The 16,107-nt window shown below is 39.4% G+C and overlaps 1 protein-coding gene across 1 annotated transcript; it reads left to right on the top strand.

Moving 5' to 3' along the window:
• Positions 1–2,403: 2,403 nt before the first annotated feature.
• LOC149895191 (uncharacterized) lies at positions 2,404–2,979 on the top strand. The gene has a single exon (XM_090119181.1). It carries the CDS (start codon positions 2,404–2,406, stop codon positions 2,977–2,979), a length of 576 nt encoding a protein of 191 aa, XP_089975307.1.
• Positions 2,980–16,107: the final 13,128 nt, after the last annotated feature.

The raw sequence follows: 16,107 nt of genomic DNA, 5'->3' as shown, positions 1-16,107 counted from the left end.
GAGGTGGTATGCGGGGACAAAATGGTTCTGAATTCTATTTGTTTCCGGGAGAATATGAATTAAAAGATGGATTAGGCTGTCTTCTTATCTTAAATCCTAGAACTAAGGGTTTAATTCTAGAACGTGAACAGTTGCTGATACGCAGTATGGTAATGAGTAATGATTGTAAATATGTAAATAACGTTAATTTCACTGACAGGAATGATATATCTGAGCCTGTTATAGGGGATAATCTTAGCGAATTAGAAAAACAAATGGTGAAGGACTTGCTCGCAAGATATAGCAGCTGTTTTTCTTCCTGTCTTAAGGATCTCGGATTTACAACTGTATTAGAAATGGATATACAATTAAAGAATGAAGAACCGGTAGTTTACAGGCCTTATAGACTCTCGTATGCAGAAAGAGAAGATGTCAGGCGCATGGTAGCAGAAATGTTAGATTGTGGTATAGTTAAGGAGTCTTCATCACCTTACGCGAGCCCCATTGTATTGGTAAGAAAGAAAAGTGGTGAGAGGCGAATGTGTGTTGACTACAGAGCCTTAAACAGCAGGACTAAGCGAGACCATTATCCTCTCCCTAGGGTAGAAGACCTTCTTGATCAATTAGCGGGCCATAAGATGTTCATATCGCTGGATTTGGCTTCAGGGTACTATCAGATTCCCATCTCGGAGAAGTCTCAAGAGAAGACCGCGTTTGTTACGCCAGATGGACAATATGAATACACCAGAATGCCATTTGGCTTAGCAAACGCTCCTTCGGTTTTCCAAAGAGCCATGCATAAGATTCTTAATAAAGCACGGTTAAGTTATGTAATTGTGTATATGGATGATGTTTTGATACCCGCGCGTTGCTTTGATGAAGCGCTGCAAAGACTAGAAGAAGTTTTGAACTTATTAAAAGAAGGAGGCTTAACACTGAAAATGCAGAAATGTAAATTTATGTTTGATAAATTAGACTTTTTAGGGTTTGAAATAAGTGGTAATGGTATCCAACCAGGCTCTGCGAAAACTGGAGCAGTCTCAAAATTTCCTACTCCCTTAAATCAGCATGACGTTAGACGATTTTTAGGTCTTGCCAGCTTCTTTAGAAGATTTGTCAAGGATTTTGCTCTGATAGTAAAACCATTGACGGGTCTTCTAAAGAAAAATGCGCCTTGGAAATGGGGGGAAGAAGAAGCAACTGCATTTACAGAGATTAAAAAACGATTGACCAGCAGACCAATTCTCGCACTATACGACAAAAATTTAGAAACTCAGTTACACACGGATGCGTGTAGATTTGGCATCGCGGGTATTCTTCTTCAGAAAGACGAGAAAGGTTTATGGAGAGTTGTAGCATACTACAGTCGTCAAACCACGGTAGAAGAGCAGAAACTTCACTCGTTTGAGTTAGAAACTCTAGCTGTGATAGCGTCATTAAACAAGTTTAGGGTCTACTTGTTAGGCCTACGCTTCAAAATACTAACAGATTGTAATTCATTACGCACCACACTTACAAAACGAGATGTGATCCCGAAAATTGCAAGATGGTGGGTGCAGTTACAAGAATATGACTGTGAAATTGAGTATCGACCAGGAGATAAGATGTCACATGTGGATGCCCTGAGTCGAGCTCCATCAGACTCAAAAGTAGACGATTTGCACGTTATTGATATACTTAGTGTTACTGCTGAAGATTGGATTACTACTGTTCAATCTTCAGATGACGATATAAGGCGTATTAAAGAAATATTAAGTGATCCAGAATCCCCCAACATAAGTACATTTCAAAATTACAAATTAAAAAATGGACGTGTATACAGGATCATAGCTGATGATAATATCAAATGGGTAGTGCCTAGAGGCGCACGCTGGCAAATTGTTAAAGCCAATCACGATGACGTAGGCCATTTTGGGTTAGAAAAGACTTTAGATCGTATTCGGGCATTATATTGGTTTCCTAAAATGAGAACCTTTGTCACCAAATATGTTTCAGCATGTTTAGAATGTGCTCACCATAAGATGCCAGGTGGTGCTCGACAAGGTCACCTACATTCCATAAAAAAAGTAGAAATCCCCTTTCACACGGTCCACGTGGACCATGTTGGGCCTTTCATTAAGAGTAAGAAGGGGAACTCATATATCTTAGTAATCATCGATGCCTTTACTAAATTTGTTTCTTTGGCTGCCGTCAAAAGTACCAAAACGTCGGAAACTATAAAAGTAATTAAAAAAAAATCTTATTGGGTATTTTGGTACTCCAACACGCCTCATTTCTGATAGAGGTAGCTGTTTTACCAGCAGGAGGTTTAGGAAGTTTATACAGGCCTTAGGCATAAAGCATGTTATGAATGCAGTAGCCACGCCGCGAGCAAATGGTCAAGTAGAAAGGTCAAACCGAACTATATTGGCATCATTGGGAACCATGAACCATGGCAAAGATCCTAGAACATGGGATGATAATCTATCGGATATACAGTTAGGCATTAATACGACAATACACGACGTCACAAAAAAAACTCCTAGTGAATTATTATTTGGGCGTAGAGTTACAAATCCTTCGCAAGGTATATTAAGTGAAGTAATTTCGGATGTAGGTCATGGAATAGTAGACGGTAAGATTGACGATATTAGATTAGATGCACGCTGCCTGATGCAACAGCAAGCGAAGGTCAGTGAAGAACGGTATAATAGAAAAAGAAAAGCGGCAAAAGTATATAAAGTAGGTGATCTAGTGCGAATTTTGAGAGCAGTTGCATCTGGCAGCGGGCAGTCTAAAAAGTTGGAACCCAAACTACAGGGACCGTACCGCGTAATTAAAGTTTTACCAAACGACCGTTATGTGGTAGAGGATACCCCTTTATCTCGAAAAGGTAGGCGGTACGAAGCTGTCGTGGCAGCCGACAAAATGCACCCTTGGTTAAATTTTAAATCGATGTCTGATAGCGATAATGACGGTGATGATAGTTGTTCTGATGCCATTGAGAATCAAAATAATTAAATTTTATACATACACATTAGGTAGTTTAAAGTTCTTTATGTATGTTGTAATACACATCCTTCTATAAATGACGAGTCAAGTCTACGTGTTTGGTATGAACGAAGAATGATCGACGTTTATAACAAACACATGGAATTTGAAATAGCTTGCATATTGTGGGCATGCCGGGCACAATATGCCGCCCAACGAGAACCAAAATCTAATACATATTATAAAGGCGAAAGTTTGTAAGGATGTATGGATGTATAGATGTATGGATGTATGGATGTATGGATGTTTGTTACTCTTTCGTGTAAAAACTACTGAACCGATTACAATGAAATTTAGCACACATATAGAGGGTAACTTGGATTAACACATAGGATAGTTTTTATCCCGGAAATCCCACGGGAGCGGGAACTGTGCGGGTTTTCCTTTGCAAACGCGGGCGAAGCCGCGGGCGGAAATCTAGTACTATTATATAGGCGAAAGTTTGTATGGATGTATGGATGTTTGTTACTCTTTCACGTAAAAACTACTGAACCGATTACAATGAAATTTAGCACACATATAGAGGGTAACTTGGATTAACACATAGGATAGGTTTTATCCCGGAAATCCCACGGGAACGGGAACTATGCGGGTTTTCCTTTGAAAACGCAGGCGAAGCCGCGGGCGGAAATCTAGTGCAGTATATGTGTGAACAGTGAGTACCGAGTGATTTTGTATGATTATTATGGGTATGCCGGGCACAATGATGTGCCGCCCAAAACGAATAGCTTACATACTGTGGGCATGCCGGGCATGATGTGCCGCCCAAAGAGTAACAATATGCAGTCTATGTGCAAGCAATGAGTACTGAGTGATTTTTATTACTGTTGAGGGCATGCTGGGTACAATGATGTGCCGCCCAAAGAGTAACAATATGCAGTCTATGTGCAAGCAGTGAGTTCTGAGTGATTTTGATTACTGTTGAGGGCATGCTGGGTACAATGGTGTGCCGCCCATAAGAAAGCAACAATTATTATTGTACATTGTTATTTTTGTGATCTAATTATTGTCAAATTTAAATGTATGAGATAGTATTATGTAATTTAAATATAACATTATGATTGTATTGCAATACCTGCATAAGGTCACTAATATGTAAAAATGTATTGGTGAGCAATAAATTATTTGAATTTGAATTAGTCCTAATCAAACGGATAGAGAAGTGAGTTTTTGTTATACAAATGTTTGTAGCGATTGTCGAAGTAGTTCCAATAGAGATATATATATTTATTTATTTTCTTTTTTTTTTTCGAAATTTGTAAATCTTATTCTAGGCTTGTTTCCTTGTGTAATTTTGATTATTTGTAAAAGCTAATCATACCAATTCAAACTTCGGGAACTAGTTGTAAATACATATTATTATAAGTATTTGTTTCAATTTCATGTAAGTATGGTTGCATTTTGTTTTCCATATTTTATCATTTTATTTTTGTTTAAATTTAATTTAAGCCAACGAAGGCACTCGTTGAAGATCGGATGGCCGAGCTGTTACAAATCTTAAAATCATACATAGTACATTATTTTCCATAGACAAGGTTTTCTGTTATTTATAATCTACCGCCTGACAACTTAACCTCCCCTCCAGTCGGTTAGTTGTCAGTCGATCGCTCACATTTTTTGAAGAAACGATCAGCTAGCAATTGATCCTGAACAGCCGACTAGTGCGGTCAACAAGTCAGTGCCTTAGCCGTGCCTCATGCTTGTTTTAGGGTTATTTAAATCTATTATTTAAGATTGTGAAAGATTGCGAATATTATAGTAAAAAGTGAATGTAACAAGGAGGAATATTAAAATATCAATTGTGAAGAAGGCGTTTCATTCCACAACCCAACAGCTTCAGAAGTGGGATAACGATAACAAGATTGGTGATGGGCCGTGATTGGTCAAGGACTCCTTCACGCAGCCGAGACGGCAGTCGTGAGGGCAATGAACAGCGAAGCCGGCGTAGTAGAGAGCGCCGCAGTGAAAAGCGCTCAGACCGCCGCAGTCAGCGCCCAAGCCCGAACCGAAGTGCCAGTCACCGGAGCCGCCCTAACACTGAGCACCACCAAAGGAGTCCCGGTGAGCGACGTTCTAGGCGTAGTATTGAACGTCGCAGCCAACGATCGGGTGAACATCGAAGTCGTAGCCGCAGTCAGCTACGAAATCGCCACGATAGCAGAATTATGAATATTGATCGGGACCGTAGAAGTAGGAAACGTAGTAAGGACTGTTCTATTACAAGACCCCAAAAAGGTGATAAAAGCGATGTAACTAGTACTTTAATAGATTCATTTGTTGATGCGATTAAATCGATGAAATCTAGTTCTAGTGATAAATTTTCGTCTATTCACAATGTAATACCTGATTTTGATCCAATGGCAAAAGAACAGACTGTTAATGCGTGGTTATCGAAGGTTGAGGAATGTAAATTAATTTACGAATGGTCAGAAAAACAAGTCGTGCACTACGCTCTGCCTAAACTCTCGGGAATAGCTAAAACGTGGTACCAAAGTCTCCCCACTTTGCTGTATTCTTGGGAGGAATGGAAAGTTAAATTAATTGAAACTTTTCCATCTACCCAGAATTATGGTGAATTATTAACTGAAATGTTGAATAAAAAACTACGGTTTAGTGAATCTCCCGAATTATATTATTACACTAAAATTAACTTACTAAACCGTTGCAACATATATGGCAAAAATGCAGTTGATTGTCTAATTTATGGAATTGAAGATAGGGGTATTAGACTAGGAGCTCAAGCGGCACAATTTTCTGAACCTGAACAGTTACTCAAATTTTTTAAAACTGTTAAACCAGGCGTTTCTAGGGATACCGAAAGATCAATTCGAGATAGGGATAAACGGCCGGTACCAAATAATTCAAATAGGGTCTTGAATAAGCCGAATAGATTCGAACCGGGTCGGATAACTTGTTTCAATTGTAACGAAGTAGGTCACCCCAGCTATAAATGCAATAAACCGTTATTAAAGTGTAGTCGTTGTAATTTATTAGGTCATTTGTCTAATGCGTGTTCTAAAATGGAACCCGCTCAAAAGCTAGATAAGGAAAAAACCGTGTTGAAAATCTCTAGTCAACAATCGGCGAGTATTTACACTTTTCCTATACGTATTAACGGGGTAAATGTCCAATGTCATTTAGATTTAGGGAGCGAATGTACTCTAATTCGGTTGACGGACGCCCTAAATCTAGGGTTCGATTGGACCACAAATGATTTACCCTTACTAAAAGGCCTAGGCAATATACCGTACCAGCCTATCGGTAAGTCGTTAGTTAATATTGAGGTACAAGGAATTACTGAAAAAGATATAGAAATATTAGTTATTAATGATAACCTCATTAACTATCCAGTGCTTCTAGGGCATTCATTTTCAGAACGGCCGGGTATTAAAATTACTAAAACCGTAGATAAACTGGAGATTTGTAAGACCCAAAACGCTAAAATACACTTGTTATGTAGGGAGCAAACTTATATTAACCCTGAGGCAATACAAACTGTCGCAGTATTAGCAAAACCTGAACTTTCTTGTACTGTATATGTTAGAGGTGGTATGCGGGGACAAAATGGTTCTGAATTCTATTTGTTTCCGGGAGAATATGAATTAGTGGATACGCGGTGCGCGGGTGACGCTGGCGGAGGTTGGGTCTTGTAGAGACCATTGGAATATGGGAGTCCGTGGGACTCGGCATTCGGAGGAATGCGTGTGGAACAAACATGAGGTTTGTTGTGGGGCTTAGTGAAAAGCCAGAGTTTGCATTCGGAGGAATGCGTGTGTGTTGTTGGGCTTAGTGAAAAGCCAGAGTTTGCATTCGGAGGAATGCGTGTGTGTTGTTGGGCTTAGTGAAAAGCCAGAGTTGGCATTCGGTGGAATGCGTGTGTGATGTTGGGCTTAGTGAAAAGCCAGAGTTGGCATTCGGTGGAATGCGTGCGTGATGATGGGCTTAGTGAAAAGCCACAGGACTCGGATAAGATTCATGCTCTAGTTTTTTTGTGATACTTTAATAATGATCTGCTGATGACAATAGCAGTGAAAGTGGTATTTGGTTGCTTAAGCGTTATTTTCTTTTAGTAGTTAGTAGTTCATAAATTTAATCGAAATGATCAGGATTCAATGTTTCATTACTTTAATCAAAATGGTTAATTTCAAAGGGTTGAAGTTGGAAATTATTTTAAGGTATTCAAATTAAGAAAAAAACCTGTTTTCATATGAACTTAAATTTTGTATTATGAGATTCTTTGCTATAGGACGTTTCTTGTACAAATTTCATGATTCTGTGTTCACAAGAAATATCCTGAAGGTATTGATTCCTCGTGTCCCCTGCGAATGTCGAAAACTACTATCTTTTGATCGACTGTTATAACTTTTCAAAGCTTAACGGGACGATGGTATGCGATATGAATTTCAAAGGTCTTGATAGATAGACTGATAGACGTACGGACAACTAAGTGATCTTAAGGATTTAGTTTTTTTCAGTTTTGTGGTTTAAAAGCCTAAAAATTAAATATCCGAGTTTAATTGTAAAAATTTGTCAGGATTGGCCGAAGAGCATGTACTGTGCGAGATGTTTTCTGTGTTACAGCACCCACAAACACGAGGACGTGTTCAGCGCAGGATGGCCGTGTCGGAGACGGTCAATAGCGCGGATGTAAAACGACTCTAAGCACGAGTTCCGGGAGGTGGCAGCACAGTGAAGTTGGCGGCTTACTTCATGCTTGTACCGGGTCGAGCCCGTGAAGGCTCGCCCTCGGGACGGCACTTCACATTCGAACATCGAAGAGTTCGGATCTTCCACTACTAGGAACTGTTAACCTTTTCTTTGCTAGTGTTTAATTTAAATGTGTAACGTAACGGTTATTAAAAGTGATTGTATTTAAAGTGATTGTATTAAAATGACTGTATTGTAAAACTGACATGATTAAAAAGAGCAACTATAGAGTTTCTTGTCGGTTCTTCTCTGTAGATACTGCTTTCCGAATCGGTGGTAAATAAAGAAATGATTGAGTTTGAGGTGTTTCTTTGCTTGATTACCCAACGCAACGCCCACAGCTTGAAAATAGATTCACAATCTACATCTTGCTCCGACATCAGAATTGGGATCAAATCGAGCAAATGAGAAAACACGTGACGATAACCTCGATACGATATACGATAACCTGATTAAAAGTCAAAGCGCCGCAACCACGTGGCACTTCGATCCAGTTTCAACGGGAACAGCAAGAAGTCGGAAGCGAGCATCATCGTATCATCGAGAGCAGCGCCGTGTCATGTCGTGCACCGTGCCATCGCGTCGAGCATCCGGCTTCGAGCATCATGCGTCGAGCGTCGAGCATCATGCGTCGAGCGTCATGCGTTGCGCCATGTGGTGCATTACGCATCCATACTGAGCGCCGCGGCACCAAGCTGGGCTCCGCGACACCACGCCAGGTGTTGCACATCCACGCCAGGCACCGCAATACCACGCCGGGCGTCGCGCTACCATCACTACCATCAACACGTCGAGCCTGAGATCACCGGAACCAGAGCGACGTGTCGACGTGTCGTGCAACTATCCTTCAATCTCATACAAAACCGGTCAGTAGATAACATTCCACTTTGAGTGTACAGTAAGATAAAGAAAGTAGGTTTTCAAAATGTAGTAACTTCAAGCAACTTATTCGAATGAAAAAGAAATTTATTGCCAAAAACATTAGTTACAAAATTTATTTTAAAATTAATTGAGGAAAATGGTCACAGCCTCGGCAAAATGCTGCACAAAAACAGCGCTAATTTACAGGCTGTACCGAATGTAATGATTACAGATTTTGTTAAAAGTTGTAACCTACAAGACCAGTGTATAGTTTAATCTTATTGCATTACATTTAACTCAACTTATTTACGCAGTGATAAATTAACAGTACCTATTTCACTTATTCAGGGACGGGTTTACATTAGTAGGTAATTCACGTAATTTTAAAAAATACTTTGTGGCGTAAGCACTGCCATCAAGATAAATTAAGTAACGAATTGCTTTAATGTTTGTTATTTTGTGAGCTAACACTAACAAAGAAAGCACATTAATTGGTACACTGCATCCAGATCCTTCAATCGAACGTAAACAATAAACATTCACTTGTCCGTGTATCAGAACAAAAACAGTATGCGAATTACTTTCAAATTAGTTTCTTAACTACCCGCGTTAGTTTCTTGACTACCCGCATTAATTTCTTAAACTACCTGCGTTAGTTTTTTAGGCTATAACCCTTGACAAATAGCAATTAATTGCTACACAAAGACAGCCTTATTGCTATTCGATTAAAAACGAAAAGTAATGCCTTAACTAGTGCATTTGAGGTTTAAAAAAAAACTTTTCGTAGGTTTTATTTAAGGTGATATTTGAGGTAATTTCTTAAAATAAAGTTGTGAACAATTCACAGTATACAGTTTTACGATATGAAGTTTTATGAAATGTTGCAGATTTAGTTTTATCGAATAAAAGGTAAATCGAGGCATTTAGTTTTGAATTTTTACAGAGAATTTATTGGGTCCTTATTTAGGCAGTTCATAATACAATGTCACAGATAATTAGCGTGTGTTCAAATAAACATCTAGCGTAAGATAAATCTTTGGAATCTACATTTGGTTTTAGTACATTAGATTGCTTTAAAATTAAGAACTATCCCATCAACGTTAGGGTACGTTAAATGTTAAGATATTAAGACTTTAAAAAAAAAAACTGGAAATAATCTTAAGGTTAATAGCGCCTTTACAGTTTACATACTGTCGTCAGATAATGTCTGTTTAATTGAATAGAGAAAAGAAAAACCCATCCAGGTTTTCTGAAAGTTTTTGAAGTGAAACTTCTTTATCGGGGTTGGACAAAAATTTAGTGTAACATTTTTGCGTTACGCCGTAAGCGTGACATTTTTGCGTTACGCCGTACGCGTGACATTTTTGCGTTACGCCATACTCGTGACATTTTTAAGGTCATAAAGAAGTTTCACTTCTTACGTGTGTACTCTAGTACACGCATACATTTTTTTTCTTATCCCTATCACGCGTGATTTGATATATTTCTGTAAAGTTGCATATTGTAAATTATTTTTTGAAAAAATAAGGTCAAAAAGAAGTTTCATTTCTTACGTGTGTACACGTACGCGTAGCACACGCACACATTTTTTTTGGTTTTTAGCTTCAAATAAGTCCTAAACGTGGAGTATTCGATAGTACCTAATCGATTTACATTGTGTGCATTTAATGTAATTTCTTGATAATAGTTTTTGTGACTAGCTGCAGTTTGACATCAACTGAATACATCAATTAGGTAGTTGTACAGTAGTTGTTGAGTAGTTCATTCTTATTACGTTGAAACTAAAATTTAGCTCAGCCCTTTTGCCGTTCGATATTAGATTCACAGATGCTGCTTATAGCTGCTTATAGTATACACTTATTAATTGTTTTAAGTTGAGTTTTCAAAAGTAAACATAACGTTAAGGAATTTAGCCATATGCAAATTTGCCGATAAAAAAAAGTTTTGAAGGGTTTCTCGCGATTTTTTTTTGTAGGCAGATATTATGTTATCACATGATTACTTTAAATTCAAGTTGGTAAATATTCAGTTGAGAATAAGCTTTCACCACTTTTTGAGTGTTTTCTGCGGTTCAGTTACGAATTATTCGTTTTAAACTTTTTAAGATGTTATTTTTGTGCTGTTGTCACATTTGTTTGTTAATGATCATAACAACAAAATAAAACTGCTGTTAACATTTGAGCAAGCTGCACAGGCTAGCACAATGATAGATTTGGGAGGTATAGTTCAGTAGAGTTCTAGTTGAGTAGAGTTGTAGCATACTGATAGTTGTGTTGTCTCGTACGTTGTGAAGTAAATGTGTGTTGCGTGAAATAATATTGTGATGGTAATGTAGTTCATCGAAGGATTGTGGTGTTCTATCTGGCATGAGGTCCAGGATAGTAGATGTGTGTTCTGACCGGTCAGGAGGACCGCGGCAGTATGGTAACCCTGTAAGGTCAGTGTGGGCCGAGGCAGGATGGTAGTTATTTTGGTATCCCGAGATGAATTACCGTAGTAATGTAGTGTGAGAAATGGCGTACGGGGACGCATGATTGTCAGTATGGCTGTATAGAAGATACCTAGAGTTTTAATATTCGGTTGGATGAGTAATATTCAGTTCAGATAAGATTTCTCTTTTTTTTTAACTGTTGAGCTATTGAAATACTAAACACCAATAATCACTTTGAAAAGACAGATGTTGTTTATACAATGTTCGGGTAACTTCACTTTGTTAATATACTGAGGATGCCTGTGGGCCAAGTACCACTTGAAGTTGATTAATGTTTGAAACTTGAATTTGAGTTGAGTGATAGCGGTGAATCTTAGTTCGATTGGTCAGAGTGTGCCAGTAGTCATTTCGTAGCCGTAGTCCGTTGAAGTCGGTGTCTGCTATAAGGGGTTATGGCTGCTTATAGTAAACCGTGGATGCGCGGTATTACCGTAGTCCGTTGAAGCCGGCGTCTGCTATTAGGAGTACAGATAGCTGCTTATAGTAAACCGTGGATGCGCGGTGCGCGGGTGACGCTGGCGGAGGTTGGGTCTTGGAGAGACCATTGGAATATGGGAGTCCGTGGGACTCGGCATTCGGAGGAATGCGTGTGGAACAAACATGAGGTTTGTTGTGGGGCTTAGTGAAAAGCCAGAGTTTGCATTCGGAGGAATGCGTGTGTGTTGTTGGGCTTAGTGAAAAGCCAGAGTTGGCATTCGGTGGAATGCGTGTGTGATGATGGGCTTAGTGAAAAGCCACAGGCCTCGGATAAGATTCATGCTCTAGTTTTTTTGTGATACTTTAATAATGATCTTCTGATGACAATAGCAGTGAAAGTGGTGTTTGGTCGCTTATGCGTTACTTTCTTTTAGTAGTAATTTAATTGAAATGATCAGAATTCAATGTTTCATTATTTTAATCAAAATGGTTAATTTCAAAGGGTTGAAGTTGGAAATTATTTTAGGATATTCAAATTAAGAAAAAAAAACCTGTTTTCATATGAACTTAAATTTTGTATTATGAGATTCTTTGCTATAGGACGTTTCTTGTACAAATTTCATGATTCTGTGTTCACAAGAAATATCCTGAAGGTATTGATTCCTCGTGTCCCCTGCGAATGTCGAAAACTGCTATCTTTTGATCGACTGTTATAACTTTTCAAAGCTTAACGGGACGATGGTATGCGATATGAATTTCAAAGGTCTTGATAGATAGACTGATAGACTTACGGACAACTAAGTGATCTTAAGGATTTAGTTTTTTTCAGTTTTGTGGTTTAAAAGCCTAAAAATTAAATATCAGAGTTTAATTGTAAAAATTTATCAGGATTGGCCGAAGAGCATGTACTGTGCGAGATGTTTTCTGTGTTACAGCACCCACAAACACGAGGACGTGTTCAGCGCAGGATGGCCGTGTCGGAGACGGTCAATAGCGCGGATGTAAAACGACTCTAAGCACGAGTTCCGGGAGGTGGCAGCACAGTGAAGTTGGCGGCTTACTTCATGCTTGTACCGGGTCGAGCCCGTGAAGGCTCGCCCTCGGGACGGCACTTCACATTCGAACATCGAAGAGTTCGGATCTTCCACTACTAGGAACTGTTAACCTTTTCTTTGCTAGTGTTTAATTTAAATGTGTAACGTAACGGTTATTAAAAGTGATTGTATTTAAAGTGATTGTATTAAAATGACTGTATTGTAAAACTGACATGATTAAAAAGAGCAACTATAGAGTTTCTTGCCGGTTCTTCTCTGTAGATACTGCTTTCCGAATCGGTGGTAAATAAAGAAATGATTGAGTTTGAGGTGTTTCTTTGCTTGATTACCCAACGCAACGCCCACAGCTTGAAAATAGATTCACAATCTACATCTTGCTCCGACATCAGAATTGGGATCAAATCGAGCAAATGAGAAAACACGTGACGATAACCTCGATACGATATACGATAACCTGATTAAAAGTCAAAGCGCCGCAACCACGTGGCACTTCGATCCAGTTTCAACGGGAACAGCAAGAAGTCGGAAGCGAGCATCATCGTATCATCGAGAGCAGCGCCGTGTCATGTCGTGCACCGTGCCATCGCGTCGAGCATCCGGCTTCGAGCATCATGCGTCGAGCGTCGAGCATCATGCGTCGAGCGTCATGCGTTGCGCCATGTGGTGCATTACGCATCCATACTGAGCGCCGCGGCACCAAGCTGGGCTCCGCGACACCACGCCAGGTGTTGCACATCCACGCCAGGCACCGCAATACCACGCCGGGCGTCGCGCTACCATCACTACCATCAACACGTCGAGCCTGAGATCACCGGAACCAGAGCGACGTGTCGACGTGTCGTGCAACTATCCTTCAATCTCATACAAAACCGGTCAGTAGATAACATTCCACTTTGAGTGTACAGTAAGATAAAGAAAGTAGGTTTTCAAAATGTAGTAACTTCAAGCAACTTATTCGAAAGAAAAAGAAATTTATTGCCAAAAAAATTAGTTACAAAATTTATTTTAAAATTAATTGAGGAAAATGGTCACAGCCTCGGCAAAATGCTGCACAAAAACAGCGCTAATTTACAGGCTGTACCGAATGTAATGATTACAGATTTTGTTAAAAGTTGTAACCTACAAGACCAGTGTATAGTTTAATCTTATTGCATTACATTTAACTCAACTTATTTACGCAGTGATAAATTAACAGTACCTATTTCACTTATTCAGGGACGGGTTTACATTAGTAGGTAATTCACGTAATTTTAAAAAATACTTTGTGGCGTAAGCACTGCCATCAAGATAAATTAAGTAACGAATTGCTTTAATGTTTGTTATTTTGTGAGCTAACACTAACAAAGAAAGCACATTAATTGGTACACTGCATCCAGATCCTTCAATCGAACGTAAACAATAAACATTCACTTGTCCGTGTATCAGAACAAAAACAGTATGCGAATTACTTTCAAATTAGTTTCTTAACTACCCGCGTTAGTTTCTTGACTACCCGCATTAATTTCTTAAACTACCTGCGTTAGTTTTTTAGGCTATAACCCTTGACAAATAGCAATTAATTGCTACACAAAGACAGCCTTATTGCTATTCGATTAAAAACGAAAAGTAATGCCTTAACTAGTGCATTTGAGGTTTAAAGAAAAGCGGTACAGCCTGTAAATTAGCGCTGTTTTTGTGCAGCATTTTGCCGAGGCTGTGACCATTTTCCTCAATTAATTTTAAAATAAATTTTGTAACTAATTTTTTTGGCAATAAATTTCTTTTTCTTTCGAATAAGTTGCTTGAAGTTACTACATTTTGAAAACCTACTTTCTTTATCTTACTGTACACTCAAAGTGGAATGTTATCTACTGACCGGTTTTGTATGAGATTGAAGGATAGTTGCACGACACGTCGACACGTCGCTCTGGTTCCGGTGATCTCAGGCTCGACGTGTTGATGGTAGTGATGGTAGCGCGACGCCCGGCGTGGTATTGCGGTGCCTGGCGTGGATGTGCAACACCTGGCGTGGTGTCGCGGAGCCCAGCTTGGTGCCGCGGCGCTCAGTATGGATGCGTAATGCACCACATGGCGCAACGCATGACGCTCGACGCATGATGCTCGACGCTCGACGCATGATGCTCGAAGCCGGATGCTCGACGCGATGGCACGGTGCACGACATGACACGGCGCTGCTCTCGATGATACGATGATGCTCGCTTCCGACTTCTTGCTGTTCCCGTTGAAACTGGATCGAAGTGCCACGTGGTTGCGGCGCTTTGACTTTTAATCAGGTTATCGTATATCGTATCGAGGTTATCGTCACGTGTTTTCTCATTTGCTCGATTTGATCCCAATTCTGATGTCGGAGCAAGATGTAGATTGTGAATCTATTTTCAAGCTGTGGGCGTTGCGTTGGGTAATCGAGCAAAGAAACACCTCAAACTCAATCATTTCTTTATTTACCACCGATTCGGAAAGCAGTATCTACAGAGAAGAACCGGCAAGAAACTCTATAGTTGCTCTTTTTAATCATGTCAGTTTTACAATACAGTCATTTTAATACAATCACTTTAAATACAATCACTTTTAATAACCGTTACGTTACACATTTAAATTAAACACTAGCAAAGAAAAGGTTAACAGTTCCTAGTAGTGGAAGATCCGAACTCTTCGATGTTCGAATGTGAAGTGCCGTCCCGAGGGCGAGCCTTCACGGGCTCGACCCGGTACAAGCATGAAGTAAGCCGCCAACTTCACTGTGCTGCCACCTCCCGGAACTCGTGCTTAGAGTCGTTTTACATCCGCGCTATTGACCGTCTCCGACACGGCCATCCTGCGCTGAACACGTCCTCGTGTTTGTGGGTGCTGTAACACAGAAAACATCTCGCACAGTACATGCTCTTCGGCCAATCCTGACAAATTTTTACAATTAAACTCGGATATTTAATTTTTAGGCTTTTAAACCACAAAACTGAAAAAAACTAAATCCTTAAGATCACTTAGTTGTCCGTACGTCTATCAGTCTATCTATCAAGACCTTTGAAATTCATATCGCATACCATCGTCCCGTTAAGCTTTGAAAAGTTATAACAGTCGATCAAAAGATAGTAGTTTTCGACATTCGCAGGGGACACGAGGAATCAATACCTTCAGGATATTTCTTGTGAACACAGAATCATGAAATTTGTACAAGAAACGTCCTATAGCAAAGAATCTCATAATACAAAATTTAAGTTCATATGAAAACAGGTTTTTTTCTTAATTTGAATACCTTAAAATAATTTCCAACTTCAACCCTTTGAAATTAACCATTTTGATTAAAGTAATGAAACATTGAATCCTGATCATTTCGATTAAATTTATGAACTACTAACTACTAAAAGAAAATAACGCTTAAGCAACCAAATACCACTTTCACTGCTATTGTCATCAGCAGATCATTATTAAAGTATCACAAAAAAACTAGAGCATGAATCTTATCCGAGGCCTGTGGCTTTTCACTAAGCCCATCAACACACACGCATTCCACCGAATGCCAACTCTGGCTTTTCACTAAGCCCAACAACACACACGCATTCCACCGAA

This window comes from Colias eurytheme, chromosome 32, assembly GCF_061535395.1.
Source record: "Colias eurytheme isolate Ceu_HAF_F1 chromosome 32, ilColEury1 Martin Lab GWU primary, whole genome shotgun sequence".
Taxonomy (NCBI): Eukaryota; Metazoa; Arthropoda; class Insecta; order Lepidoptera; family Pieridae; genus Colias; species Colias eurytheme.
The sequence above is the reverse complement of the archived record's forward strand: the minus strand, read 5'-3'. Positions and strand labels throughout refer to the sequence as shown.

Bases quoted from the DNA above. Each gene is read 5' to 3' on its own strand.
- LOC149895191 (XM_090119181.1), top strand. From the start codon at position 2,404: ATGAACCATGGCAAAGATCCTAGAACATGGGATGATAATCTATCGGAT.